Raw genomic sequence first — 27,774 nt, 5'->3', positions numbered from 1 at the left:
AAAATTTACAATCATCTCACTTCGATCCAAAATGAAAAAAGATCAGGATAAAATGCTACATAGCTATCTACCTACAATCACGTGCTCGCTGCAAGCGGACGCTGAGCTCGAATGGTGACGTCAGGCGACTCGCCTTCCCGATGCGGAAACTACTACTAATTCCAGCGCAGCCATGGGTCTCGTATTCAATTGAACTTAAAAGACTTGAAAAAGACTACTGGGGTAGGTATATTGCTGAAAGGGATCTGCTAGAGGGAAAAATATGAAATATGTACAGTACCTTGTTTCAATCTTATGTATCTGGGAAAATACATTGATTGATCGATTTGGTTCAATTGAATTGGTTTGTCTTGACTGATTTATACAGGTGCAAGACGGACCAAAGTCCCCTTCAGGACTGACTTACTCAGGGCGGCGACTGATTGATTACTTACACTCGACAATGGTGTCATTTTGGGGCCCCAGGAGTAGAAGGGCAGACAACAATGTCTCTGACCATGACCGTGCAAGCAGTGCAAGCCGGCAAAGACACCGCGAACCCGATGAGAGGACGCGCTTGCTGCCGCGAGGGAGTGGTGAGGGATATCTGAGTCCGGATGATCCTGCTGTAAGGAGCACTTCTCCTACCTTGTCAATGATGAGAGCTACTGCTGACGCGGCCAAGGTATCACCATACAACCTCTGGAGCGTGCGCGCGCTGAGACTCTTCTCTCTCATCTTCCTCGCCCTCAGCTTCGTCTGGTGGGTGTTCCTCCTCGTGTCCATCTTCGTCAGTCCGCCCATGATGCACACGCGCGGGTCCGGCTTCTTCAATTTCGCCTACACGACTCTGACCGTGGGCAACCTCATCATCGGCCTACTTTTCTTTGCGGTGCCGTCCAGGCCCATGACCATCTGGGGAGCGGTCCTGTCCGTTCTCCTGGTCGTGGATACGCTGCTCATCCTGTCTGTGCCGCGACTCCGTGTCGAAGAAGGCTGGGTTGGCATCGCGTCCGTCCTCTGGGCGACGGTGATCGCGACATACAACGTCGTGCAGACCCAGACTGTGGCCAGGGGCAAAGAGGAAGAGGAAGAGCGACTCACGGGCCGGGTCGAGACAAGGCGCACTCTGCTGGAATGGTTCGCCGTGCTAGCAGAGACCATCGTCATGGGAGTCATGACTCTCGTCGTGATTCTGCTCACTGCAACGCTGGTCCTCCGCGCCAGAGATGCCAGTCTTGCGCCGCCAGGGAAGCGATACTTGGTCGACAATCAAAAGTACGAGGTGCATCTGGCCTGCGTGGGCAACAACACCATCAACGAAGACGACAGACAAGTCACTACGATCCTCGTCGAGGCCGGCGAGGGTCCGGTCGAGGACAGTCTGCAGCCATTCATCGACAACGCCTATCGAAACGGAATCATCGATCGCTACTGCTACTGGGACCGACCAGGCATTGCCTGGTCCGACAACGCGCCGTCGCCACACTCCGCAGGGATGTCAGCGGATGCGTTTTCCGAGGCCCTGGCTCTGGCCGGGGAAGAGGGGCCCTGGATCCTCGTGTCCGCCGGCATAGGAAGTATATACAGCCGCATCTTCGCCAGTCGGCACGTCGGCGACGTGAGAGGCATGATGCTCATCGACCCGCTGCACGAGGACTCTCTGCATCGAATTGGCAGTCCCGGCCGGGGCTTCGTCCTCTGGTGTCGCGGAATCATCTCCCCACTGGGCCTGGACCGGCTCGCAGGAGCCATCTTCAAAGGCCGGACGCGCGAGGACCGCATATACGGACGGAGCGCGTACCAGAACGGCCGCTTCATCAAGGCCCAGCTGCAGGAGAACCTGGTCGCGGAGTCGATGACAGCAAGCGAAATCGCCAGCGCGCGGCACGTCCAGCAGAGCCTCGACACCCCGCTCGTAGTGGTCAGTTCAGGCGTCGAGATGCACAAAAGCGAGCAGTGGGCCAAGCAGCAGGAGGAGATGGCGCATATGACCGACAACCTCGTCGCCTGGGACGTGGTTGGGGGAGCACCGCACGAGGTGTGGACGACGTTCGAAGGTAGGAATGTGTTGGAGAGGAGGTTGGGACAGATATTATCAGTCAGCGTATAAAGAACGAAAGTACTGTTTTTGAAATCTTTTTTTCCCCCCTGTTCAGTCTGTGTAGATTCCCATATGAGAAATCAATCCCTTCAAAGTGTCGTCGTCGTGTACATGGGCTGTACGTACTGTACGTATGATTATAATCATGGTATGATACGATTTTATAGTATAGTAAGGCACCAACAAGAGGGGGAAAAAAAAGAAACCGATAAAATAGATGCAATATCATGTCAAGTCATGTCATATCATAAGCCTATCTGTTTGTCTAGCTATCTATCTATCAATCAACCATCATTGTCATTATCGCCTTTCCTTTTTTTCCCTCCCGAGAATAATTGAGATAGCTAGGGAAGAAGAATTGAATCGGAATCGGAATCTGTACCAATCTGATGCATGTCTCCTCTCTAAGAATAATGCTTCTCTGCTTATCAAGATGTACAGTACTGTGTACAGTTCGTACATACGTACGTACCAATTCCAGGCAGGTATCATATCAGACCGTTGTTAGGTTAGATAAGTGCTAAGACTAAAGTCTGATCTCTCCTTTGCCTAGTATAAAGAGCCATGGCCATGAATGTTTTTTCTGCGTGGGTTGGTTGAGAGTAACAGGTATACAAGATTGTGAATGTGAGGCACACGTAACGACACGTCCCGGCCGGGTTATTTATGTATGGGTCCGTCCGTCTATCGAAGTGGGAACGCCCAGCTCTTGGAATGCAAAGGATAGTTGCCTCGCAAAGCGAGAATCTCAATCTCGGTTTCGTCGGGACAAGTAGCCAAGTGCGTTGCGGAACACGTATGGACCGTTACTCTAGGCTAGTCCCCTTAAACCTCTTAGCAAGATGTTCACTCTCTGAATTCGGAGACTCGGATCTTGATGACAGATGCCGACGTTTCTGAGCAAAAGATGGGAGAGGAGAATCCTCGGCATTGGGTAGCCAAGGGCGCTTAGGGGGCCGCTCACCGCTCTCCTGAAGTATTGTCACCAGGGTCGCCCATCCGGGTGTGTTCACCAGCTGTGCGCCGTCCACCGGGTCATGGTTGGTCGCTACACGGCATAGAAGTTCTTCCTCCTCCTGGATCATGGTCAGCAACGTACAGCCGCCCCGTAACCCGCAAAACTGCAACTACCTACCTTGCTGAAAGTCCCCAAGGAATGGAGGTAGCAAAGAAGATGAAAGTCCGAAACGGCGTGTATTGCTCTGTTCGGGTCGTCGTGAGATGTCAACTTCTTTGCGAGAGCCCGTAGCTCTTGGCTCTCCCCGATGAGTTCCCGGTTCTCAATGGGAAAAGTGCTGTCGACGAAGAGCGGCAATCCGTCGGTTGGGAAGCCATGGGTCAATGTGACTAGGAGGTACTCCACTGGGAAGCTGGGTTTGGCGTTCTCCTGTACGCTGACGCCATATTCATTGATCTTGCGGTAAAAAACATCGGGGATATACCGAGTTTGACTGCCAGCATCGTCGTCGTCCTCTGATTGAACGAGCATAACAGACGGGTCCGCAGATGGTTCAATTATGTCTGCCCTTACCATTTCCACGGCTGAGTTGGAGGCTTGATATGCGCTGACGCTAATAGCACCTTCCTCATCGCCACTCAGCACGCAGGTAACAAAATTCGAGCCAAAACGACCGGTTTCGCTCCATTTCGTCGCCTTGGGATACTGTGCCTGCAGTCGAGAAGCAAAAACAATCTCCAGGGAGGAGAGGTAATACGAATCCCTGTGTCGCTTGCAAACAACGCTGCCATCTCCCTTTCCAGCATCGAGCAAGTCGGTGAAAATCACCCCGACCTTCTGAAGGCCGCACATCCGAGCAACCTCGTCCACGTCCTTTTCATTTTCCCATTCTTGCAGCGTGATCCCGTCAACCTCGTCTATCTGGGGAGGCTCATAGATCGCCTGGACGACGGCTTTTATGCCTAGCGGGACCTCTGTATACTCCTCATACGTGCCATAGAGGAAGCCTAGCCGCTGCACACCCGATTTACGCCAGAAGTCCAGGAGCGAGTTGATCAGATCCGGCGACGCAAACTCAACGTGGTCGACCATTCGAAACTCTTGCGGCTGCAGGGTGATGGCGCTTGGTTGGCACTTTGTGCAGATCCCTTCGGGCCATGGAGGGTGTCCGGATGGGCAATCTCGCTTGACCCGGTAATAGGGCTCGGAGAGTGGAGGCATGTATGAGCTCTTGACTTCCGGCTTATTCTTTGACGAATTAATTTTCCGGAGGTAAGCGTGGAAAGACATATGTTTTATCTTCTTCTCTGCCAAATACTCCGGGGCGTAGGGCTCGAGCGGCATGCAGTAGTCGCACATGCCCTTGGGACCGTGTCTGCACATTTTCGCATCACAACCCCGATGTATCTTTCCGTCCTTTTTGTCTAATAGATCGTCGAGGGGAGACTGTTCCACAACTTCCCACGGGTTTTTAATCGTGGCGGATGGTGAAGTAGGCTGAGGAGGCAGGGCGACCGTGTCTCTCTGGGGCACGGCGGCTCCATTCAGGCGGCGTGTCTCTCCAGGGGCTCTTTGAGCAGCAGGCTGACCATTGCCGGCTCCGTTGGCATGAGTGGGTTTCTCCTCGTACCCGACGAAGAGCTTGTCCCCGTGTCTTGTAAGGGTAAATAAATGGTCAGAGATCGACGTCGCATGACCGCACCTACACCAAAGGTAACAGGACTTACGACAGGCCAACTCTTTGAATAGAGACCCCTCCAAGGGTGTTCAGATACCTCTCCTGGCCGCCTGTGCCAATAGGTTTGTTCGAGAGCACGATCGAAGCGGGGTCGACATCTTTCGGTAAATGCTCCAGAATCTGCGAAAAGAACAAGCGTCAGTCAGCATGATTCTAACACGGCAAGACGCGCAAAAGATCCTCAAAGCTGCAAATAAAAAGCTTCTTACTGGAGAGAACATACCTTTGGTAGCAGGTTAGGAAACAACTCTGTAGGGTTGACAGTCAAGCGAAACTGGCCGTTGCGGCTCTCGAAGCGGAGGATGATTGGCCGCGAGGAGGCCATGCTTGCTGACGATGTGCGTGCGGATCACAAAGGTGGAAGGCCTGTTTGTCTGAAAAACAACGAGATCCTAAAAGTCAGGGCAAAGTAAGGCCCATGGTGGTGACTGGGGAGACTGCACTGATGCAGGTAGGGAACAGAGGTCGAACGTGGGCGAAGGCAGCGGAGCTCTATCGTCATGGCCCGCCGTCATACGCCGCCCACGCGGGACTAACTGCGGGCGCCTCGTCTGCTTACTCAACTTGGCCGCATCTAAAGAACTGTCGATATGCGAACCAGCACCTCCATTCCAGCCCTCATTTATACCAAAAAGTCCAGTCATAAGTGTTACTGCTCCTACGTTGCGTAGAGTCGAATCGACAAGATCAATAATGGCATGAAATCATTTCTTCATTTATTAGGTTTATCTTCTACTTGGTTTATTATCGTAAAACTGGAGATGAGCGACGAGAAACTGACGTCTCATAAGACAACCGTCAGAGATTGCAGAGCGACAAGCAAAGGGGTATATGAATGCGATTAGAGAATGTTGCAGCTCTTTGGCAAGCCACATGGCCCCTCCTTGGTCTTCTCAGCCTTCTTCGACTCTCCATTCTGGGGTGCCGTAGTTTCCTTCTTAGCAGGGGCAGAGGCTGGCTGGGCGGCACTCTCCTCCTTCCTGCCATATAGTCAATTGAAGTTGACCTTCGAGATACGCTCGTAGAAGGACTTGCCCTGGGCCTCAGCGATCTGAAGCTCCAGAGCAGTGGGCTGGCGGCTGCCATCACCAGCGGCCTGTTCAAACTGTGTCAGTGAATGCTCTTTTCAGACAGAACGGACAGACGGGTTACTTACGAAGGTACCAGCACCCCACGGGCTGCCGCCGTGGATCTCGTTCAGGTTGGTCAGAAGAGGGAAAGTGTCCTTGTAGCCCAGGGGAACGTAGGTGATGCCGTGGTGGGCCAGAGTGCTCATGGCAGCAAGGGCAGTGGACTCCTGACCACCACCGAGAGTGCCGGTGGAGATGAAGAGACCGGCGTACTTGCCGAAGAAGCCACCGGAAGCCCAGATCTGGCCAGACTTGTCCCAGAAGGCCTTCCACTGGGCGGGGAAGTTGCCGTAACGAGTGGGGATACCGAAGAGGAAGGCATCGTACTCAAGGAGCTTCTCAGGCTCGGCGACGGGGTAGTCGGGCTTGGGAGGAGCATGCAGCAGCTTCAGAACGTCGTCGGAGAGAGTCTCGGCGACCTGGAAGATGTCGGCCTGGCCACCAGCAGCCTCAATGCCCTTCTTTTCGGCCTCCGCCAGCTTGGCGACGTGGCCGTACAGGGTGTACTGCAACGCGGATGAGGTCAGTAGACCGCTCCCTAGACAAGGAGGGGCACGTATCGAAGAGGCAACATACAATCACGATAGCGACCTTGGGAGCCATTGTGTCGAGTGAGCAGAGATCAATCGGATGTTCTTTCTGGTCGAAGAGTGAAGGCGTTTGACAAACGAGTCCCGCTGAACAGGAGGGGAAGAGTACAGTACAGCCGGGGCGAGAGCTCCTCTTTATACAAGCAGGATCTCCCGCTCAAGCCGGGAGACCCCGCCAGGAGGAAGGAACCCGAGCAGTTCCACCATGCCCGGAGACGCTGTCCTAGCTGCCTTGCGCCATTGCTGGCGTATTCACCAGGGCGATGATGAGATTGAGTGCTGCGACCGTTCCAGAAGAAGTCGGATCCACCCAGAGCTTTGCTGGCCAACGAGGGCGGCGCTGCTGTCTTACGGAGAGATGACAAATGCCTGCCAAATGCTCACCCTGCGGCGGCGGAGGGGCAGCCAGGAAGCGCATCGAAAGTGTTGGATTGGTCAGTGCGCGGTTTGCAATTGCTGACTGAGCTTTGAATAATAGCAATCCGGATGATGTCAACGACCTGCCCTGTCCGCTTGCAGGCATTCATGCTGGTCTGATTAGAAAATAGATTTTTTTTCTTTTACGACAACGATCAAATTCCCTCGATTAATTAATTTGTAATTTCCAGCAGTTGAGATCCCAGCTGAGGGGAACGAACACCGTCAGTAATTACGGCTTGCGATAGTTAACCGATTATCAATTCCGGCTTACAAATGGGCATTCGTGCTAATCCCTAACTAGGAAGACTACTACGGCAATCACTGCAGGTCGATCATCCGTCCAACCGCCTCCATTGAGTCCATTCGCACCGTCATAGCCCTTCCTGGACTGTGACTGCTCTGTCCAGAGCAATGAAAATAAAGTCCAACTAAGATGATGATGATCTGCTGTACCATTCAGTAGGTCTATGCAACTCGTACTGTACCTGCAAGCAAGCTACGAGCTATTACATGCTATTCGAACCTCGTCATTGCTCCCCGCAGATAATAGGCACGGAGTCCTCCCCGGGTCTATGCTTGGAAGAGTAAGGGCCAGGTACCAGCATCGATATCGATCCAATAACAGCATTGGGTAGCCATATTATAAAATGGCTAGTAATAGCTAGTAATGCCTGCCTGCTGGGTGGTCATCGATGTGCATCAGAATCGAGTCTATAGTCGGTATGGGTTCAATCAGAGATCGCAGGGTTAATCGCCAACGAAAAGAGCTTTTCTGCTGCCTAGGTAACTCGTCGGAGAAATTTTCAGTCATGAATGGAGGCAGGAAACTGGTCCAATTCATCGTCACTTTCGATTATCATTGGGTATCGTGGTTGTACAGTGCATAACTACATTCATTAAAAATAGATATCCCCTTCCAACTCCTCCAGGCAGTAAACGGGAATAAAGAAAGTGTGCGCAGCAACGGGGGCGATCCGCCGTCATGGTTATATTCCTCTTCCTCTTCCCCTGTATGTGTATCGTCCTCTTATGAACCCCCCTCGCCCACGCTCTGCCCTCCATTCCCGTTCGCGTTCTTTCTCCTTCTCCTGCTCCTCTCGAATGAGGGCTCGTTCCCTCTCGAGATCCTCCTCCGTCTTCTCCACTCGCATCTGTGGCTTGGGGAGATTTTCAGGCCAGCGTGGATGCGCCCCTTCCTCACATGCCTTGCCCTCCGGACAGAACCCGGCAAGGTAGTATGGACAGATCTTCTGGCGGACATGACGCTTCGCGCACAGCGGTCCCAGGGGACAGAACCCACGATCATAGTGCTCACACCGGGGACGTCGAGCCTCCTCGCGGACGTGATGGTACAGGCAATCGTCGCCGTTGGGACAGTAGCCGGAGCGCGAGAAGGCCGGGCATTCGGGCATGCGTCGGAGATTGTACTCGTGGAGATATTCGCATTTGAAGCCCTTCTTGCAGAGCCCCTTGAGGAAGTGTTTGCAGACGAGAGAGCCGTGGGTCACCGACGGCGGGATCCCCGAAGCATTCGTCGTGGACGTGGTTATCCGTGCAGGCGTCGGATGCCGGTCCGGACACGTTGGTCCCAGTGGACAGTGTCCCTCGCGGTATGCTTTACAGACAGGAACATCGGCGGCGAGGCCGAAACCGAATGTCTTTCGAAGGTATGGTGTAAATGAAAAGTTATAGCCGGGGGCGCGAGAAGGGTCGGCGGTCAGTAACCGCTCAGCGGCGGCGTGCACATCAGCAGCCATGGCGACAGAATCTCGTGAGCATGTACGGTGGGAGAGGTAAAAAGTCGAGAGTAAGGTATTTCACGCGCTGAGAGGCGCTCAATCGGGATAGGATGGTCGAGGAACAGCTTGGACGCAGCTCGCCTGTAGCTCTATACGGCGTTTGGATGGTACGAGCCGGTAAAATGGGAGATTAGAAAGGCTTTTCGGCCTCAGTCTGGCCACCTTGAAAGTAGGAGAGACGATAAATGTCACAAGAAGCTGTTCAATGTCTGATATTGCCCAAGGCACTGCTGAAGTAAGCTGTGGCCCGTGTTACGGATTTCCATTTACGGTATAGCGCAGTACATGCATTCTTAGTCATCAAGGCTGCCAATGTTGACACCTGAGGCAGTAAAAATTCTGCTTGTATACGGAGTATGACCAGCGTTTTGTCTACTCTCTTGCAACTTATGAACCTCGAAAGGTACTGTTAGATTGCAATTCGCGGTCAGGCGCTTTGAATACAGAGTACTTGTGTACGGATCTATGACTTGGGATAATGACTTCATGTCCAACTCAAATTTCCTGCTATCGTTCGAGCATTGCATAAAGTGCAAATTCTTTGTTCCTGTCAATTGAGTTTTTGAATTGCAACTGCACGACTAGCTCCTGTCATTTCTGTGTACTCCAGACATGCGGTGTCAGCCACCGCCTTGCTGTATTACCCTGTACCCCAGATGCAGATGCGCTATGTTCAGGGGTCCAGAGCCTTGAGACAGGTCCAGAGCCCAACCTGACCAAACGGAGGTTGCCGCAAAGAAATGTGTCATTCCAATGCGGGGTGCATACGCGTCTAGTTTCCTTATGAGATTAATTGTGAGCATATACAGCAGAGCTTCCTGCTGCGTAACAGCACCAGCCTGGGAGATGCAGGTTGCCCGGGATTTATGGGTGAATATCGGCAGTACGGCATGTGTGTCAAAGTCGAACTGCTCGCCGAATTCGCCTCTTGAGTCTTTGTCATGTTCCCCAATCAGACCGGCTGTAATTCGTTTTCCTGGCTGCCGCCGACATCGATCGATGGATTATCTCAGCAAACGGCGTGGTTCTGGGTCCGGTGGACGGCTCGTCGCGGGCCGTGTACCATCTTCCCCTTTCGTGGCGCCTAATGCAGGTCATGGAGCCGTTTCCCCACTGCCCCAAGCCAGCTCACCGCGACAGAGCAGAGCATTGGAGGAAGAAAAAAAATAACACGAACAGCCATCTGCTTCAGGCGTATGGATCCGAAGACGCGCCAAGTTGCCAACACCCGCTCCGCCTCGGGAAACTGCACGATTTGTCCATTGTGGGCGAGGTCATCGGTGAGGTCTCTTTCCAGAGGCGTAGGGCAATCCGTGCCGGCCGTGCAGACTGCAGGTCCTATTCCTGATCCAGGACAGGCTGAGGAGGCAGCAGCACGCCTAGCATGCCTTCTCCACGATATCTCGTGACCACCTGCGCGCCCACGCCGGCATCCCACCCCTCGAGAAGGTAGCACGTCGTGATGACAATCGCGGAGCCCAGGCCGTGTGAGGGCTGCTAATGCTCTCCTCAGACCCATTGCGGCTGGATGACTGGCGTTGGGGAGAAGAGGTCAATTGCGATTTGATGGCACTGTGAGGGGTTGAGGAGCGTGATCTGCAGGATTTTCCGTAGAACTTTGCGGAGTAGATGGGGGCATGTGCGCGCCACCTGCTCAGGGCCTAGCTGCATCGTCGCAGAACAAATGGCATTTTGACGTCCGTCATCGAGTGGATTTGCCTTGGATCTAAGCGATCTTGCCATTGTTCTAGTGGATGGCCCATGCGATGAGGCCATGGACGTTGGGATCGAATTGAAATAAAAGCACGCTAGGAATGCCTGCCCAGCCCTGTCTTGACCACGATTCTTGATCGTACGCCGAATAGACTGCTTTATTCTTGCGCCATCATTCATTCCATCTCAGCTCAGATCGTCGTTCCTTCCGTCCACTGCCGCGGGCACCTCGGAAAACGCGATCAGACCTTCTCCGCCCCATCTTGCGTTGCGCTTCGAGTCCTCGAGTCTGCCGTCTCGAGGTTGAGGGGAAGAAGGAACGGGGAGATTGTAGCATCCAGAGACAAACAAGAGTGGGCTTGCAAGACCGTGCTTCCAGATGTATTCATTTGTGACCCCTGCTTTCTCAGGTCCTCCTCCGTGGCCATCTGCCAGCAGCGGACCGTCGACCTCTTCGATCCTCCCTCGAGCGCCATGCGAGATCCCCATCTTCGCCAATGCCGCCTACTACCCCAACTGGAGGATCTACAAGAAACAGCCGCCGTCCTCGCTGCGGCTGGGATTTGTCTCCCACATTTTCTATGCGTTTGCCTGGTACTAGCAAGATCTCTTGGACTGGTGTGGATCACGCGTGTTGACTCGACTTCTCTATTCAAACAGGGTGAAGGAAAATGGCGAAGTTTATGTCTTTCTCCCCTTCCTGGCTGCAACATCCAGCAGAGTTGACTGACCTTTGGGACAGCTCAGTGACGAATGGGCCGATGCACAGATGCCCGTGGATGGTACAGAAGGCTGTTTGCGGGCGTTCACTCAGCTGAAGCAGCAGTACTCCGAAATGAAAGTCATCCTTTCCATAGGCGGGGGCGGCAAGGGCAGTGAGAATTTCGCCAAAGTAGCCAGAAACCCGCCGGCGGTAGAGATCTTTGCAAGAAGTGCCAGAGCCTTGGTAGATCAGTTCGGCCTGGATGGAATTGACAGTACGGCGTCTTCCTTACTCATCAGAAGTAAATTTACGGATTGATTGGCGACTAATGCTGTGATATTCAGTCGACTGGGAGCATCCATCAGACTCGCAACAAGGCCGCGACTACCTCTATCTTCTATCTAGGTTGAGAGAGGCGTTGCCGTCCCCACGATTCCTCCTGACAACCGCGCTTCCGGCAGGGGAATGGGCGCTACAACATATCGACCTAGCCAGCGTTCAGCAGTGCGTGGATCTTCTCATGGTCATGTGCTACGATTTCTCTGGACCCTGGGTCAATCGCACAGGCCACCAGTCTCAGCTCTTCACTCCGCGTCATCCACACAACGAGGCCGCCTATATTTCCTGTCAATCGGCGGTGACGTATATATTGTCACGGGGGGTGAATCCAAAGAAAATTCTACTGGGAGTACCCGTCTACGGTCGATCATTTCTAGGTTCGGATAACATCAACCAGCCATACTCAGGCCTTGGAGGAGAAGATGGAGCTTTCGACTACTGCGATCTCCCACGGCCTGGGGCCAAGGAGCATCACGATGATGCCGTTGGAGCGGCGTACTGCACCGGTGGTGACGGCGGATTCGTTACGTACGATACGCCTCGAACGGTGCAGCAAAAGGCCAAATTTGTGACGAATCTGGGGTTGGGGGGCTTGTTCTACTGGCATATCACTGCCGATAAACGTGGAGCGAAGAGTCTGATCGAGACGGGATACAACACGCTGCACGACATGTAAGATGGTTTTCTTTCAACTGTATATTGACTGCATTAGGGTTTGAGTGGAGTCGTTGATATTTTAACACGACAATGCATTGGGGAAGGCAAAAAGAAAAGAAGAAGAAAACAAAAAGTTTGGGCGGCTTATTGATTTTACCTGAGAAAATCGACAAGAAAAATTCATGCTCCTCCCCCTCCTCCTTATTCTTCCTTTCCTCTCTTATGCAAATATGAAAGAGTGTAAGAATGCCTAAACATCCAATTCAAATGATGAAATACCATAGATCAGCACTCTTCCTTTTTCGTAAATATAGCATGTACTTCTAACTAATATCAGATTCAGGTTTGCAAAAGATGAAAATTTGACAAGATATATTTGTATACATGTATACTTACTATGAGCTTATATATACTGTGCAGTAAGGCATTTAATTTATACATGTCCATATCATTGTCCAATTTAACTAATCCATCCCCATTGATAATCGATTCGTTTACATTTGCATTCACATTTCACTCAATTTAGATCAGAGCTGATCAGATCTGTTCTGTTCAGCTCACCTCACCCCAATCGACAAAGACCATACCTATATCTCAGCAGATCAATAAAGCCAAAAAAAAACATACATACAATGCATGCACACATAAATACTATATTATATACACACCAAAAAAAATATATATAATAAAAAAAATCAAATTACAGTCCCACCTGCGCGATATTCAGCTGCGTCGTCAACTGATTCGAAGCCAACGCCTGGGAGAAATACGGTATCTCCTGCCCGTTGTACTCGCTCTTGTTGCCCCGGATATCGATTGTCAGCACGTTGCCCTTCAGAAAGCGGGTTGCCTGGGTCAGGTTGACGTTGGAGGTCATGGGGACGGTGTTGTCGCCTGGCACGAGCGTCAGGTCGTTGAGGAAGGATTGCCCGATGTGTGTGCCGTTGGCGGAGAGGTCGAGGGTGATGTTGCCCTGGCGGAACCAGAAATTGTCAGTTCACTATAAAAAAAAATGATATATGTGTAGTGTATGATGAAGACCTACCATCGCGACGGTCAACACGCTCGGATTCGGAATATACACCGTGCCACTCATCATGGCGGTGCCGTCGGTCTTGACGGACGTGATATTGGAGCTCGTGATATTGAACCCTTTCAGCCCGTTGAGACCTGCAACAACGACCTTGACTCAGCATGTTATCCCATGGCGAGGAGGGTATGTGATATTGTGACAACCCACCCCTCAACGTAACCGTCTTGTTAAACGTAACAACCTTCTTCGGCAACCCGCCTTCCTTCAGATCCGGGCGTCCGTAGAAATTCAGCTCCACCGCCTCGTTGTTCAGCATCGCCTTGGAGAAGTCCGCCATGGCGGAGGCGTCGCTCAGCTGCAGGACCTGGTCGACGTGGATGATCTGGCCGTCGTTGGCCTGGATCTGGGGCACGAGCGCGGTGGCGATGGGCGCGGCGGCGCCAACCATGCTGATCGTCGCGTTGAAGGCGTAGATGGTCGGGTGGTACGCGGCCTTGTTGCCCAGCACCTGGGTCTGGGTGACGTGGATCGAGTCCGGGGTCGGGTCGGTGATGACCAGCTGGGTGATGTTCAACGTCGAGGCGTCGACGTCGTGTTGAGCGATGCGCGGGTATGCCACATACACCCTGATATCGGGTCAGTTAATATATATCACCAGATATATGTTCCTGGGCTTCTTACACCGGAAGCGTAATCACAAGCACAATCACAATCAGAACCAGCAGATGAAGCCACCACCATTTCTTGTAATGAGCCCCGAGACGGCTGGGAAAGCCGCGTTTTGCGGGAACGGAATTCGCCTCGATGGCGGTTTGTGTAGGCTGCGTTTCGGCTTTGTCTGCCATGTTGTCTATATAGATATATGTTGCACTCTAGAGAGGAGTGTTCGTCGCTATATATAATCTGTGGAAAGAAACTGAATCGCTTCAATTAGTATTTCTTCTTCTGACGCAGGACGTGTATAGGTACCGGAAACCAGAATCCCTTTCTTTGCGTCACGCTGCTCGAGATGACTGTCTTGATTGTTTGCAGCGAAATCACCTCGCAAACTGCTACAGAGAGAAAAAAAGAGAGAGAAAGAGAGAGAGAGAGAGGACCAACTCAACTCCCCACGCAGGTCAGCAGACCGCAAGATAAAAAGACGACGACCAGCCGATCCGGGGAAGTGGGGGTGGAGATGGAGATGAAGATCGTCGAATAAGGTTGTATTGTAAGTATATACTAATTGTTGGTTGGATTTGAGATATGGCGATTAAATGGTTTTTTTTTCGAAGGATCAGATCAGATTCAGAACTCTGGCTGCCTTTTTCCTTCCTCTCGGCAGATGGCCGTCACATGTTACAGGACAACACGAGGCCGAATGCTCTTGCGCCGCGGCTAAAGTAGGGGATAATATTGGGGGGCAAATAATAATAATATGGCATGACTCCATGCCCTATATGGGAAAAGAAATGGCCACTTAAGTAATTAATTAAGTTTCTGCTGCTGTCACATCAACGAGCGGACGGGCGGATGTCTATATCTAGGTCATTACCCGTTCGGGCCATGGTCATCGAGGATCGACGCTGCAGGGCAGATCGATCAACACGGTCAATCGTTGCACTACGAGTCTTGCAACTGATAGGCAGAGGATAGAAAGAAATCCATCTCTTCACAACTCGTCGAACCGTAATCATGAGGCATGCACACTTGCACAGCATTGAAGAATGGCAACGTCGAAACCACACTACTCCAAGCCATGTAACAATGGGGTCTGCACTATTTCTTAGTCCTGGGAGAGTATACTGTACGGCGGAATTAACTCGTACTAGAAGGTCACCTGCCGGAGCCAGCTGGATCGACATTGGCCAGGACTCAGTCCATTCTGCTTGGAAGTGCTGGCTGGAGTCATGATCCTTGTCTCCGCCGTACGCTAACAGAATAGAGAACTTTCCCCGCCTCCAGGTTGGAGTAAGGCCCAGGTGGTTGGCCATTTCGTCTCCACTGCGAGCCAGGAACGCCTGCTTAGAATAATGAGCCCAGAATTCGGCATCTTGCCTTCTCCACTGCACATGCTACCTACACAGGGGGTATAGACGGCCATTGCTGCCAGCCTGCCCAGAGAGCTATCCAAGGCATTGCCGTCGGCTATACCGAGTACTTCGCAGGAAACCCCTGTTCATCTGTCTGAGTAAATCCACAATGTTTTACTACTAAAAATACTTATTACTTCCAGATTTGCCGAGTAAATGCGACCACAGGCACATCGGTAACAGCCGTGGTAAAAGCAGGAGCTGAAGGAACCGCAGGAGCCTGCAGTTGTCGTTCCTGACCACAAACAGTACATACAATATATCAGTTACTGTACAATATCAGTACAATAGATCGTAATAAAGACAGAGAACATACACAGCAGTCAGAACAGCTCTGTAGAATTTTTTCCTCCCCTCTTCCTTTTTCCGTTTCCCACATAAACGCTCAAACTAGCGGCTACGCAACAGATCCTCGATGGTCTAGTGGCTATGATTTCCGCTTGTCATTCCATGCGAGGAGTACACGCGGGAGACCGGGGTTCGATTCGTAAGTACCACCAGCTTGCCCTTAAGCCATGGCATCATGGCTAACAAAAGAACAGCCCGTCGGGGAGATACAATAATCCTACCTACATAGTTTTTTGTCCTCACATTTTTGCTTTTTTTTTTCGACTTTCCGTTCCCATCTCCTATCTCTGATACACCCGACAATAAGGAAGTACCTAGACTTTTTGTGCGAAAATGGCGTACATAAAGCATGTGATTGGTCAGAATCGCTTATTCAGCACCCGTCTGTATTTCTTATGTAAGCATACCACAACAAAACTGCCTTCCTAGCTGAGTGCCTTAGATAAAGGCTTCGCAGTGCCTTCTCCGTAGAGCTTCACAGTGCTTGCCCTATAGGCTTCACGTTGGCACTCCTATAGGCTTCTCAGTTCCTCCTTGTCAGGAACCTTGACGTCTGATAGATGTCACGTGGTCGAATCCAGATTAGGCTTAGCGTTGTCTCGCTCGCTTTGCCTTAGGTAGGTACAATACCTTTGAGTCATCTGTGTGAACCTCTCTTGTCTATTTTTTCTATTTTTTTCCCCTTCCTTTCCTCGTTCTTGGATTCCAGTAAATAGCTGATCGTAGCTATCAAATCGAGCTTCCTTACGCTCCTGTATAGACTTCCCTGTAGACCTTATATAGGCTTACATTAATACAGAGGGCTGAAGTGAAGGAGGTCCGGAGCATTTAGGTATATACTAAGCTTTGCGTTAGCTTCCCTATATATAGGCTTCATAAAGCATCCCCGATAGGCTCCCCTATGGGCTTCGCAGTACTTCCCTATGGACTTTGCGTTAGCTCCATGTATGCTCCCTTATAGGCTTTATATAAGTTTACGTTACAGAGTACAGGCTTGCGGGGGGCCGAAGGTCCAGAGCATCTCCTACGTAGGTATTCTTTCCCCTTCAAGCCTAAGACGAACGGAGCGAGTCGTTCAAGGCTTGTTTTTCCCATAGAAATTCTCAAATCCAGCCGCCCCACCCAACAAATCCTCGATGGTCTAGTGGCTATGATTTCCGCTTGTCACCATCTTGGTACAATCGCGGGAGACCGGGGTTCGATTCGTAAGTTTGCGTCAGAAACCATGAATTGAATTTGCATCGATTCTAACAGTTGGATAGCCCGTCGGGGAGATGCCAGTACATTTGTTCAATATTTTTTCTCTCTGTCGATCCAATTCCCCTCCACTTCCCCCTTCTACATTTTTTTCTGCATTTTCTAATCTTCTCGCGCACGGGCTTTTTCTGTATTTAACCAGTCACGAGACCAATCTGAGACGAGATGTGGGGATCTGGAGGCAGTGTACGGAGTACGGAGTACCTACAGATACGGATACGGAGGTACCGAAGTACCCAAGGCAGTTTTGTTGTGGTATGCTTACATAAGAAATATGGACGGGTGCTGAGTAAGCGGATCTAACCAATCACTGGCGTCTGTCTTTGTTTTAGCCAAAAAAACTTTATTTCCTTATAAGAGAAAATATAAAATATCGTATAGGAGAAATTAAAAGAAAACCGGAAAAAGGAAGATACGGGAGGAATGGATAGTGACCAAAAAAAAATTGGTCGGAAAAAGTCTATTCCTCCCCGACGGGGAATCGAACCCCGGTCTCCCGCGATTGTAACCCACTACAGGATGACAAGCGGAAATCATAGCCACTAGACCATCGAGGACGCTTTCTTAAGGAAGGCTTCAAGAGAGACTCCTATCAACGAAGAAACCTAGACATCAGTGGCCTTGGGTGTATAAAGACATAGTGTAGCACCCTGTATGCTGACTTCTTTACGTGCATTTGACAGTAATCCAGTAGTATGTTCGGACCATGCGAAACGATCCCAGTTTGCTGTTTTCTCACTCGCCAAGTCTGTCTGTCGAAGATCATTTATTTTATTCATTTACCTCCCACGAAGATGTCTGTCAGTTACAGATACCTAGCTTTGTATAACCCCAGAAATAGGCACACATGTGTTCTGAGGACTGTATCGTTTCCGGAACCTGTATATTATCGATCTCGGTGTTAATCAATAGTATGTTAAAACCTTTAAGAATCAGATCTTATAACCCTAACAAATTAGCCTAGAAAATAGGCATTATAGGCACTAGATTTTTTTTGTTAGCTAAAATTTACTAACATGGGTCATTTATATAGAATGTGGAGTACAGCGCAATAAGTGCATGTACTCTCCTACTAACAGGCTAAAGTATTAAACTAAAACTACAATGTAGAGAGATACTGCACCTCATCTAATTTGGAGTAAGTCTTCCGCCATCAAAGAAGTTCTTTAGGCAGACCTTGGAAGTTGGAACACAAGAAAACATGGTGCAAAAAAAAGTCTCTGGTCTTGACCTGTAGGAAGCTCCATGACAAGTCCTTTTATAGTGAATAAGGAAGGGCCTTTGTTGACCCTAAGTCTTCACCACAGGCAACACACACTATCGTATCAAGGAACGGGCTGAAGAAAGAAATCGAAGCACTTGATGTGTACGCCAAAGTTGTATATTCTGATAATTCCTTTCTGACATTTATGAAATTGGCATTTCATTCCCTGTAGCATAGAGTGGATTTAGCATTTCATAATTTCTCACCACGGCCTTCTTAATCTGCATGACTGACATAGCAATCTTTGAGAGAGCATTGAGGCAGTATGTGTTGCAATTCAAGTCGTCGAACACATTCTCCAGTAGAAATTGGAGCACGTGTTGCAGAGTACTCGCAGAATAAAGAATCCAAACAGGGCTCTTAAGGATGACAAGAGTGTGGCCTCTTATTAGATCTTGAAATGGACTGGTAAGAGGTGAAAAACCCAAGATAACAGCGTAGCAGAGGGAACTGCTGTTACAGTGCAGGTCATATTCTTAGATAAGCCAAGGTCAAGAACTGCAGTTAATCGTCACAATGTCTTGTATTGTCAATATAGTTCTTTTTATTCGAAGGAAATCTTTGTATCCAATTGGTCGTGCCATGAAAATCAGCTTCATTCCTGTCAACCTGAGTCAGCTGCATCCAGACAGGGTTGCACCAGTTAACCTAGCCCAGTCTGGCCGAGTCCTGACGACTCTCTTCTCCCCGTGTCATCCTTCTACCTCGAGGGCAAAAAGAAAAAAAAAGCCATGGACGCAATTCGCGAAAAACACCACACCCTCATCAGCGGCCTAACAAAGCTGTACGATCTCCTAGTTTTAATGCGTTACATCCCCACAAGTTGTCGCAAGCCGCATCCAAGTAAGGATTCCAGGCCTGGAGCTGGTCGAACGTGATGTTGAACTTGCTATCGATCAGAGAGCAGTTGTCTCCGGACACGGCGGTGTACCATTCGTAGCAAGACGTCGTTGCCCCCGGTTGAGTGGGCGCCGGCGGCGGAATCGGCGTGGACGCAGAGGGATTGCTGGTGGTCGTCGTGGTTGGAGTGGATGGGGAAGTGGTGATCGAACCCGAGGGGATGGGGTGCCATTGACCGGGGCCACGCAGTAAGACGTGTTGGCCTACAAATTGTCACAGGCAGTGTCGATCTGGGGGTTCATGGCGCGTAATTGATCAAAGGTGATGGAAAAGTTCAGGCAGATCATATTGCAATAGTCGCCAACGTGAGTGTTGTAGTAGAGGCCGCAATTGCTAATTGTTCCGGGGGGAGTGGGCAACGCTGGCACCGCGGTCGTCGTATACACCGATGGCGTCGCGACTGAAGCCGGGGCAGCGGTGGTGTGTAAGCTCCTCCAGGAGGGCTATGCATCTATTAGACGAGATGAAATGAATTGGATGGCGTTATTTGAAGGAGGACGTACCCGACGTAAATCGTATCTCCCGGCAAGACGGGGTAGTGAATCGCTCCTGGATTCCACTTCATGAACTGAATCAGGGAAATGTTGGAGTAAGGGCCGTTGGGCCCTATCAACTCGGTCCCAACGATGCCGCCGTCGACCCAGATCTTGGCGACATCGCACGGGGCTGGAAGACAGTATGTCGCGTTAGCCATGACACTGCAATCGATCCATTTGTTCAGGTCTCGGAGGGTGCCCGTTGCGACATTGTACGCCAGGGAGAATGCACTGCAGTTGAGTGGAGATAGCGCTGGTTGGTTCAAGGTCACATTGCGATCGCATCTGCTTGGGCCGACCCATGGTACCTCTGGTCGACTATGTCCACGTTGTCAGTTTCACCTTCGTGAACGGACGGGGAAAAAAAAGGTCAGCCTTACTTTGGGTCCGGAGGTCCCGATTGATTGAGAGTAGGGAAAACATAGAGCTCTTCTTGGAAATTGCAATTTTTTTTGAATGTTGGCCCAAGCCTGCGCTTTGACCTCGCTGTTTTTAGATTAGATTTCATCCAAATATGACAAACTGTGTTGGAAAGACGTACTTGTACATTTCCCCCCATCGGGACATAAAACCCAACTTGAATCGCTGCAGAAACAGGACGAGCATTGAATCTCCAGAGAATACTCATCGTATTCCAAACTCAGCGTGGAGTTCGGGTTCAAGATGCCGTTTGCCTCGCCGGGCCCGTGGTATTGATAATCCAGTGCTAAATCATCTGCATGAGCCCTGGGCTTCGTGTCGCCGGCAGAAAAGAAAACTTACACGCCTTCCTGCCCGAGTTGAAGGTCGGTTGGGGAGGTGGAACAGTGAGATAAGGCGGGATAACGGTTCCATTCTCATCGACTGCATTGGTTCCATTGATCGGATCGTCTGCGTGTCCTTCGGTCAGTGTCTTGAAAAATTCCGCGGGGGAAGATGAAACGAACTGATCCAATCCGGATACCATTTCTCGGTATATGTCGGCCATGTCACGGTCGGAAGATACTCGAGAAACCACTGCCTCTGCTCAAGCAAGCACCAGGAAGCACCATCCGCCAAGCAAGTCAGATTGTACTTGTACATGTAAAAGTCGACAATGCGCTCGGCATTCATCATCGAGCTACCGAGGGAGAATGACAGATTGCCGCAGTCCGATACGATTGTACTCTGCAAATTCGCCAGAGAGTTCCGACAATCGGTGGTGCATAGTCTGGAGTTTTCATGTCAACATTCCATGTCTGGATGAAGATCGGTTTCAGAACCTACGCTGTGAGATTGGTGGCATTCCAGCCCACCCAGTCTGTCTGCTGGTAGAGCCGTCCTAAAATCGGATCGCAGTTAAGGGACGTATTGAAGCTGGCCAGACACGCGGTCGATGTGCCGTTCGGAAAGACGATGGATTGCATGCCATTGAAGAGCGTGGTTGCGGCTGTCGCGGAGCTGACAACGGTCGCCAGCAGCGCGGAGAGCCTGGTCAACAACATAATTCCTTTCATGCGCATCTTCTATCAAGACGAGCAGAGGAGAGTGGTGAGGATGTATGCCAAGTAGGTCCTGCTCGAGTACTTCAGGCCGCTTCTGAGCCCGGTGCTCCCTTTGCCGGACCTCTTCAATGCCATGCCTGGTCGTACCATTTCCATTCTTCAAAAAATCCCTCATCCGCTAGGTGACATTAAACCGAAATTTGACCGCTGTGCACATGATATCCTGGGACCTCTTTTCCCTGTGAGCAATTCGCCATCCCTGTCCCTTGTACAGGGTTGGCTGAATATAACAAAACCAACATTAGCGCTCTTCAGCCGCAGAATTGTGTTACTCTTTTGTTGCGCTTGCAGATGCCTCTGAGCTCTAGGCGTCTGGGCAAAAGAGAAGTAATAATAATAATATCGATGTCTGCGCCCGGAACGGAAAGTGGAAAGCGCACGTGAACGCTAATAATGGCTCCAGAGCGGCAACTACGCCGCCCACGTGGATATTCTTACCTATCTCGGTAGGTGGGTCAACGCGGGCAGTTGGAAATACTAACCATATTTAGACTAGTGTAAGTGATACTCCGTGCCCCGGAGTACATGGTACAACACGTGACCGCTACAGCACTTGTTTCACACAACACAGGTGCAACCAACACCTCTCTGTTATTACCCTTCGAAAATTCGAATTAATCATGGTCACCTGCATGAAACAAGTAATGCAGGATGGCTTCGGCTTTACTATATCCAATGGCAGGTGTTCCGAGATGGATGCCTGGCTTGCCCCATGTTCACAACGATGTCACCCTACAAGGATGATGATATGTATGATCCCGCAATATAACGGATGAGATTTGGTGAATATTGGAGGAATGGTCCGGCCTGCTTTGCATCACAGAGGTCCATAAACTCGCAGAAATCGTCTGGGAGAATCTTTTTGGTCACCCCATGCGCGATACTGATGAAGCGATGACCATGGCGACGACACGGAGATTCGACAAGGTCCTTTGCTACCTTTTTCTATGTCTGGGACTGGCTTCAATTCTGTTCGAAAACATTCAAGGTGTTCAGGCCCAGCAAGATAGTACTTGTTCTGCCACAAAACCTTGTAAAGTCGGATGCTGCTCCGTATACGGTCGGAACCTTCTCCTCTGTGGAATGCCAGTACAACAGGAATTGACAAAGGCCTAGGGAGCTGTGGGTTTGGTCCTGCGTTTTGTGGACAAGGTAAGAGCAATCGCTACTCAACGATGGCATATCTCTAATCAGATACGTCCGTAGGTAACTGTCGAGTACTTGCAATGCGACAGCAGAATGCGGCGAGTATGCTGCTCCGGGGCACTCGACATGTCCTCTGAACGTCTGCTGCTCGGCATACGGGTTGGTTGCAAAATGATCTTCTAGTTCAGACCGGTCAGCTGACTGTGAGGCAGTTTCTGTGGAACAACATCGGAGTGAGACACCTTTTACCATCAATCGAGGATCATGAAATTCTTAATACAGATCTCCCTAGTTTCTGCGGACACGGTTCTCAGAATGGATGCGGCGCAATCCCGAGGCCATCCGGACATGGGAGTAGCGCTCGCGCCAGAACGATTGGGTACTATGAGGCTTGGGCCCACGGACGTCAATGTGATTCTGTGGCACCGGAAGACATTGAAGCCAACCTGTGGACACATATCAAGTGAGGCTGTGAAAGGCTTCCTTGGATATGGGCTAACTAATCTGACTGGTATCAGCTACGCCTTCGCGCTGATCCATCCAGACACCTTCCAGCTGGCGAAGATGAATTCGTACGACGACCAGCTTTATCCTAGGGTTGCGAACCTAAAGCTTTCGAACCCTGCTTTAAAGGTTCGGCACTTTCCACTTGAACTAACGCTGCTAAAATTCTTTCTAGATCTTTATATCAGTGGGAGGTTGGGACGCCGGTGGCCAAATTTTCTCACAGATGGTCTCCAGCGAAGCGAATCGAGCAGCATTTATTAGTTCTGCGGTGCAATTTTGCCACACTCAAGGCTTCGATGGAATCGATATTGACTGGGAATGTAAGTCTTAACTGTACCCCCTGTTGAGCCAGCCAGATAACCAACCAACAAACACAATCAATCAGACCCCGTAGCCAGCGATCGAGGAGGCAGTCCGGATGATTTTGCGAACTACGTGACGTTCATCAAGGAATTGAAAGCGGCTGCCGGGAAACTTGGTGTTACCATGACGCTGCCCAACAGTTACTGGTATCTGCAGGGATTCGATATCGTCAACCTGGAACCGCACGTCGACTGGTTCAACTTCAGTTATGACATCCACGGGACATGGGATGGGAATAATCCGTGAGTGTCAATCCAGGATTTTCGACAATCACTCATGCGTGAAAGAGCGAACAACTGACTGTATTTGTGAAGGTATACCCAAAAAGTCGTCAACCCTCACACAAATCTTACAGAGATCTCCCAAGGCCTGGACCTTTTGTGGAGAAATAAAATTCCGTCCAACAAGGTTGTTCTAGGAATAGGCTTCTATGGGCGTTCATTCACCTTGGCCGATCCGTCTTGCAAGACGCCTGGATGCCCATTCTCCTCGGGAGGAACGGCTGGAGAGTGCACTGGACAGTCTGGAATCCTTTCGAATGCTGAAATTGGGCGCGTTATTACGGCCAATAAACTCACTCCCACCCTGGATAAGACGGCAGGAGTGAAGTACATGAGCTGGGACAATAATCAATGGGTCTCCTACGATGACGCGGACACGTTTAAACTGAAGATGGACTTTGCCAACAACCTGGGCTTGGGCGGCACAAGTAAGTTGGTTGAATTGGATGGGAGCGAACCGTTCTAACATGCGTACAGTGGTGTGGGCTTTGGATCTGGATAATGCAGACGCTCAGTCTTCTCAGTATCTAGACTCGCAAGGAACCATGAACAACAGCAATGGATTCAGCTTGCAGAAAAAGGCGGCCGATACCAAGCAACAGATTGCTGGAACGTTAGCCTTCTGGACTCCATGTTTGACGGAGCACGAGCGTGCTACACGCGGTTGTCCCGGAGGTAAGGTTTCACCCGCATATGGACTGCATTGACACTAACCGTTACGTAGGCTACCATGAGCTTCTCATTGGACACGGCAAGGTTTTCGATAGCGATACCGTCCATGAAGTGGCGGGTTGCAAGGGGTCCCTGAACAGACTCTTGTGTTTGAACAACGAGGCCGTCCAGCGAAATTGTGTCTGGAATAGAAAATCGGACGGGGTTTGGAGCCTGATTCATTATCGGTGCGTACAATCTGGCTGACTTTGTTCGACAGAGCAAGATTTGTGACAGAGGATGCCCAGACGGAACGATATTCTTGACCCAGAACACTCAGCCCGCTGGAGACAAAACCGACTGCGCTCACGGAACATATATCGCCGTCTGCTGCGAAGACATTGAGACGATTGCACAAGCATGCCCAAATCAGTTCTCGGCCGACATCATTTTCTCTGGAGGCCTCTCTGGTGGAAGCAATGCCGACAGCCCGTTCAGTATCAAAGCAGCCACTCCGAGTAAACGAGAAGATTCGAGTCAGTCGACCAAGTTAGAACATCTCCTCTCTTTCGGCAAGCGGGCCAATGATGGCTATAATCCCAGTGAGCAACCCATCCTCTTTCTACAAATGCAAAGCATGCCCGCTGATCAACCCGAAAGACAACGTATGCGGTTCCGATTTCGACTATCAATTCCCTCAGCCGCCAGCAGCATTGGGATATATACCTGTTTATGCCAATTACATGCTCCTCTCAAACCCAGGCATCGGGCTTACCTGGTGGGGCGTCAATAAAAAGTTACTATAACCTCTACAGTGCAACCCGCATCAAGTACAAGGGCGACTTCACTCATCCAGAAAACCTGCGATGGTATATTTTCAATACCCCCAATGGCCGCGAACCCAGGCTGACGGCGGTCAATGACAACAAATAGGTGCTAAATATCCCCAAGCCTGCGCGAATTGGCGCTCAGTGGCAACGAATTACGGCCTTCGAACCGTTCCATGTCCCACTATGCCTGTTACGTTGATCCCGTACCGAGCAGCGGTGAAACAATGGTCCAGGGACCATAATAGAGCGTGGTATCCGTGGATTGTGAAAAGTGTTTGGGCCCCTTATGCGGGAGTGACCAGCCGCCTCTACTGCCAAGTGGATGAATGGCCTCCCTACGATCTTTGGAGTTCCCGTGTCTCCGGTGTCGGGATTATTCATGTGAGATACCTCCCTGGGGGTCAGAATGGAGGTGCCTCCAACGCGGCAGAGTCTGGAATCAGCGTCAAACATGACTGTAAGTTCTGTGAACATTGCTTCTACGGGGCAAAACTCAATGGGTGCTGCAGGCCAACCCATCCCCCCGGCTGTTACCACGAGTACTGAGACAATCTCAACTTATTACGGACTGTTCACGGACACTGTTTTTGTTCGCGAGCATCTCACGTCGACGGTAAAATCCATTGTCATGAACTGGAAGAGCATTCCATACGACCCGGTGGATACTGATCTTCTGACCAGCAACCCATGCTGGCCCGCGACTCTTTTCCCCAATGCCGAACCCGGATTTGCCTTGTTAACGAATGACGACTATTACCAGACTTCCTCCTTGTTTAATCCCTCGGCATATTCATATGTCCCGGCGCCGGCGGTAACAAGTAAGTTATCCTTTCTGAGGTTGAACTTAAGCGTGGATGACCCTAACTGACTCGCGCGATATCCAGCTGGTAAAACACCACCGACAAAAAGAGCGCTGGAGGTGAATGTCTATGATGACGACAGTGAGTCTCTCTTTTTTTTTCCCCAGTATCTCTCTCCACAATGCTAAACATCCATAATGATAGCCGCGGCATACATGGTCGACGACGGCAACAGCACGCGCGCCGCAACCCCGTCAGAAATCGCCCAGGTCCTCGGTATTCCTTCATGCAGCGAAGTCAACTGCGAGGAAGAAAAAGAAAATCTGCGCCGAGACATCGTCCAACACCGGCAGCGAGCGAAGTATATTCGCGAACATGCCGATGAAATCCAGTCAATGCTCGTAGCGGGGATCGACGAGCCCATCGCCTCGAAAGCATCCGAGCTCGTCCTGACCGATTCGTCATTTATTAATCCCTCTGCAACCACGACGGCGTTGCTAGCGAGCATGACTGCAGTGACGCCTTCGAGGCCAACTTCTGAGGTGAACGATGCGCAGGTCACTGGTAGTGTTGGTGATGTGATCTCCATGTACGTGCATGGCGTACATAATGTGCATCACTGCCATCATGGGGGGAATGGTTCATTGCATGTAACCTTGAGCAGAGGAATTATATCAGGACAGTGACTCCATCTTCCCTTTTCATCTTTGACAGTGCCTGGGCAAGACTGTATTGCAGACCCTTTACCTTGGATTTTACCCCCTACTAGAAATAAAACTTAACTAGTTGGTAATCAATATGCAAATACCTTACAGTACTAGCTAAAAACCAGCCGGGAAAGCAGAAATTGTAGGCACGCGTGCATCCCTTGTAGAGAGGGCCTGCGAGATCTGCGGCCCTTCCACCAAACAGCCACTCTACTACATCAATTGCCTCAGGTTAATCCATGTTTGATAGATATATAAGTGCATGCATCACAAACTCCCCGGTTTTTGATGGCAATATTTTTAGTCAGCCAGTAATGGTGATCTACAGAGATTCCAATACAGGAAGTCAACTTCGTCGATCGCATCGATTCGATGCTTGGACTGTTCATCTTCCACTATGGTCATGGGTGAAGAAGAGTTTTTGCTACTATTACTAGACTTTGGCCTATTAACCAGAGATGGCAGCGGCGATGGCAGGCGAATTTGGATGGGATGTTGAAACGAAAAATGATGAAAAATGTAGGACTTCTTGAATATTTTTTGAGGCTTGATCTAGATCGTACGTATATTATGAGTTTCCTGCTATTAGTCTTTTTCTTTTTATATCATTCTTTCTGAAATCCCCTAAGAATAAACAACAGATGAAGTATTAGACTGGTAAAAAAAACCATCTAAGTATTCAGCCTAACTGCATAGCTATAGTTTATCTATTTTATACTCTTCTAGTGATGCACACTACCGTCAGAAGCTAGCATGCGGCGATATCTTGACGAGAATAGACTATAGTGATTATTTTGGCATGCTATATATACAGCAAATCTTGCGGCTTATATAAGACTATTTGCCATGTGATTTCAAATGGCTCGAATATTCGCAGAACAGCACTGCACAATGCCCTCCACCTCTTTCTATTGGGTTATATTTCGAACGATGTGTTTATGGGTCTTTTTAAGGTTCGGGTGCATGCCGTAGTAGTGCGCGTGGAGGACGCTATGGAAGAGGCGTTGGAGACCTGGCATGAATGACAATATCAATCAACCATAGCTGTCCAAGATGAATTGAAATCTGGTTCCAAGATCCATCTGGAATGGGATATATATGTCCTCAAAAAAGGCAATGGTCACTTCATGATCACACATAGATCTTGAGGCAGGCATAGAACAAAGCCTCTTGACTGCGACAATGCGATTACTGTGATGAGTGAAAAATAAATGGCATGTGGAACAGATGCTAATGCATGTCATTAGCAGACTCCATACAGCCTCGTCTTGCGTTGTATTATGCAGGTCAAGGTGGCCAACAGTTCAGCAAAATAGTTCTGATTAGTTGTACTAGTTGAAGCGATGTATCTAAGTTGATACACAGTAATTGTGAAAAACTGCGCCATTAGCCAGGCTCATGTCTACAGCCCTGCAGTGTTACCAGT

At 50.2% G+C, this 27,774-nt stretch overlaps 7 protein-coding genes across 7 annotated transcripts; 2 read left to right on the top strand and 5 right to left on the bottom strand.

The window, feature by feature from the left end:
* Positions 1–31: 31 nt before the first annotated feature.
* On the top strand, positions 32–2,255 carry T310_1336 (Integral membrane protein; the record flags this gene model as incomplete). Its single annotated transcript, XM_013475789.1, has 5 exons — positions 32–114; positions 171–222; positions 368–2,039; positions 2,148–2,210; positions 2,251–2,255. 5 exons carry the CDS (start codon positions 32–34, stop codon positions 2,253–2,255), a joined length of 1,875 nt encoding a protein of 624 aa, XP_013331243.1.
* A 634-nt stretch (positions 2,256–2,889) lies between these two features.
* T310_1335 (Nuclear protein localization protein 4) lies at positions 2,890–5,104 on the bottom strand (the record flags this gene model as incomplete). Its single annotated transcript, XM_013475788.1, has 4 exons — positions 2,890–3,159; positions 3,219–4,695; positions 4,769–4,899; positions 5,003–5,104. The coding sequence occupies 4 exons, from the start codon at positions 5,102–5,104 to the stop codon at positions 2,890–2,892; spliced, it is 1,980 nt and encodes a 659-aa protein (XP_013331242.1).
* Positions 5,105–5,770: 666 nt separating this feature from the next.
* On the bottom strand, positions 5,771–6,512 carry T310_1334 (NADH-quinone oxidoreductase; the record flags this gene model as incomplete). The annotated part of the gene is made up of 3 exons (XM_013475787.1): positions 5,771–5,875; positions 5,936–6,415; positions 6,486–6,512. The coding sequence occupies 3 exons, from the start codon at positions 6,510–6,512 to the stop codon at positions 5,771–5,773; spliced, it is 612 nt and encodes a 203-aa protein (XP_013331241.1).
* An 835-nt stretch (positions 6,513–7,347) lies between these two features.
* On the bottom strand, positions 7,348–8,676 carry T310_1333 (uncharacterized protein; the record flags this gene model as incomplete). Its single annotated transcript, XM_013475786.1, has 3 exons — positions 7,348–7,398; positions 7,443–7,489; positions 7,968–8,676. The coding sequence occupies 3 exons, from the start codon at positions 8,674–8,676 to the stop codon at positions 7,348–7,350; spliced, it is 807 nt and encodes a 268-aa protein (XP_013331240.1).
* Positions 8,677–10,810: 2,134 nt separating this feature from the next.
* T310_1332 (Chitinase) lies at positions 10,811–12,149 on the top strand (the record flags this gene model as incomplete). The annotated part of the gene is made up of 4 exons (XM_013475785.1): positions 10,811–11,025; positions 11,092–11,116; positions 11,174–11,408; positions 11,479–12,149. 4 exons carry the CDS (start codon positions 10,811–10,813, stop codon positions 12,147–12,149), a joined length of 1,146 nt encoding a protein of 381 aa, XP_013331239.1.
* A 266-nt stretch (positions 12,150–12,415) lies between these two features.
* On the bottom strand, positions 12,416–14,008 carry T310_1331 (uncharacterized protein; the record flags this gene model as incomplete). The annotated part of the gene is made up of 8 exons (XM_013475784.1): positions 12,416–12,457; positions 12,527–12,542; positions 12,692–12,717; positions 12,758–12,781; positions 12,843–13,103; positions 13,176–13,300; positions 13,371–13,789; positions 13,845–14,008. 8 exons carry the CDS (start codon positions 14,006–14,008, stop codon positions 12,416–12,418), a joined length of 1,077 nt encoding a protein of 358 aa, XP_013331238.1.
* Positions 14,009–18,869: 4,861 nt separating this feature from the next.
* On the bottom strand, positions 18,870–21,003 carry T310_1330 (uncharacterized protein; the record flags this gene model as incomplete). The annotated part of the gene is made up of 6 exons (XM_013475783.1): positions 18,870–19,110; positions 19,508–19,858; positions 19,921–20,026; positions 20,303–20,536; positions 20,569–20,729; positions 20,786–21,003. The coding sequence occupies 6 exons, from the start codon at positions 21,001–21,003 to the stop codon at positions 18,870–18,872; spliced, it is 1,311 nt and encodes a 436-aa protein (XP_013331237.1).
* Between the last annotated feature and the right edge of the window lie 6,771 nt (positions 21,004–27,774).

The sequence above is a fragment of the Rasamsonia emersonii genome (assembly GCF_000968595.1).
Source record: "Rasamsonia emersonii CBS 393.64 chromosome Unknown ctg1118621759985, whole genome shotgun sequence".
Lineage (NCBI taxonomy): Eukaryota > Fungi > Ascomycota > Eurotiomycetes > Eurotiales > Trichocomaceae > Rasamsonia > Rasamsonia emersonii.
Note: the sequence above shows the minus strand (reverse complement) of the source record. Positions and strands in the feature narration are given on the sequence as shown.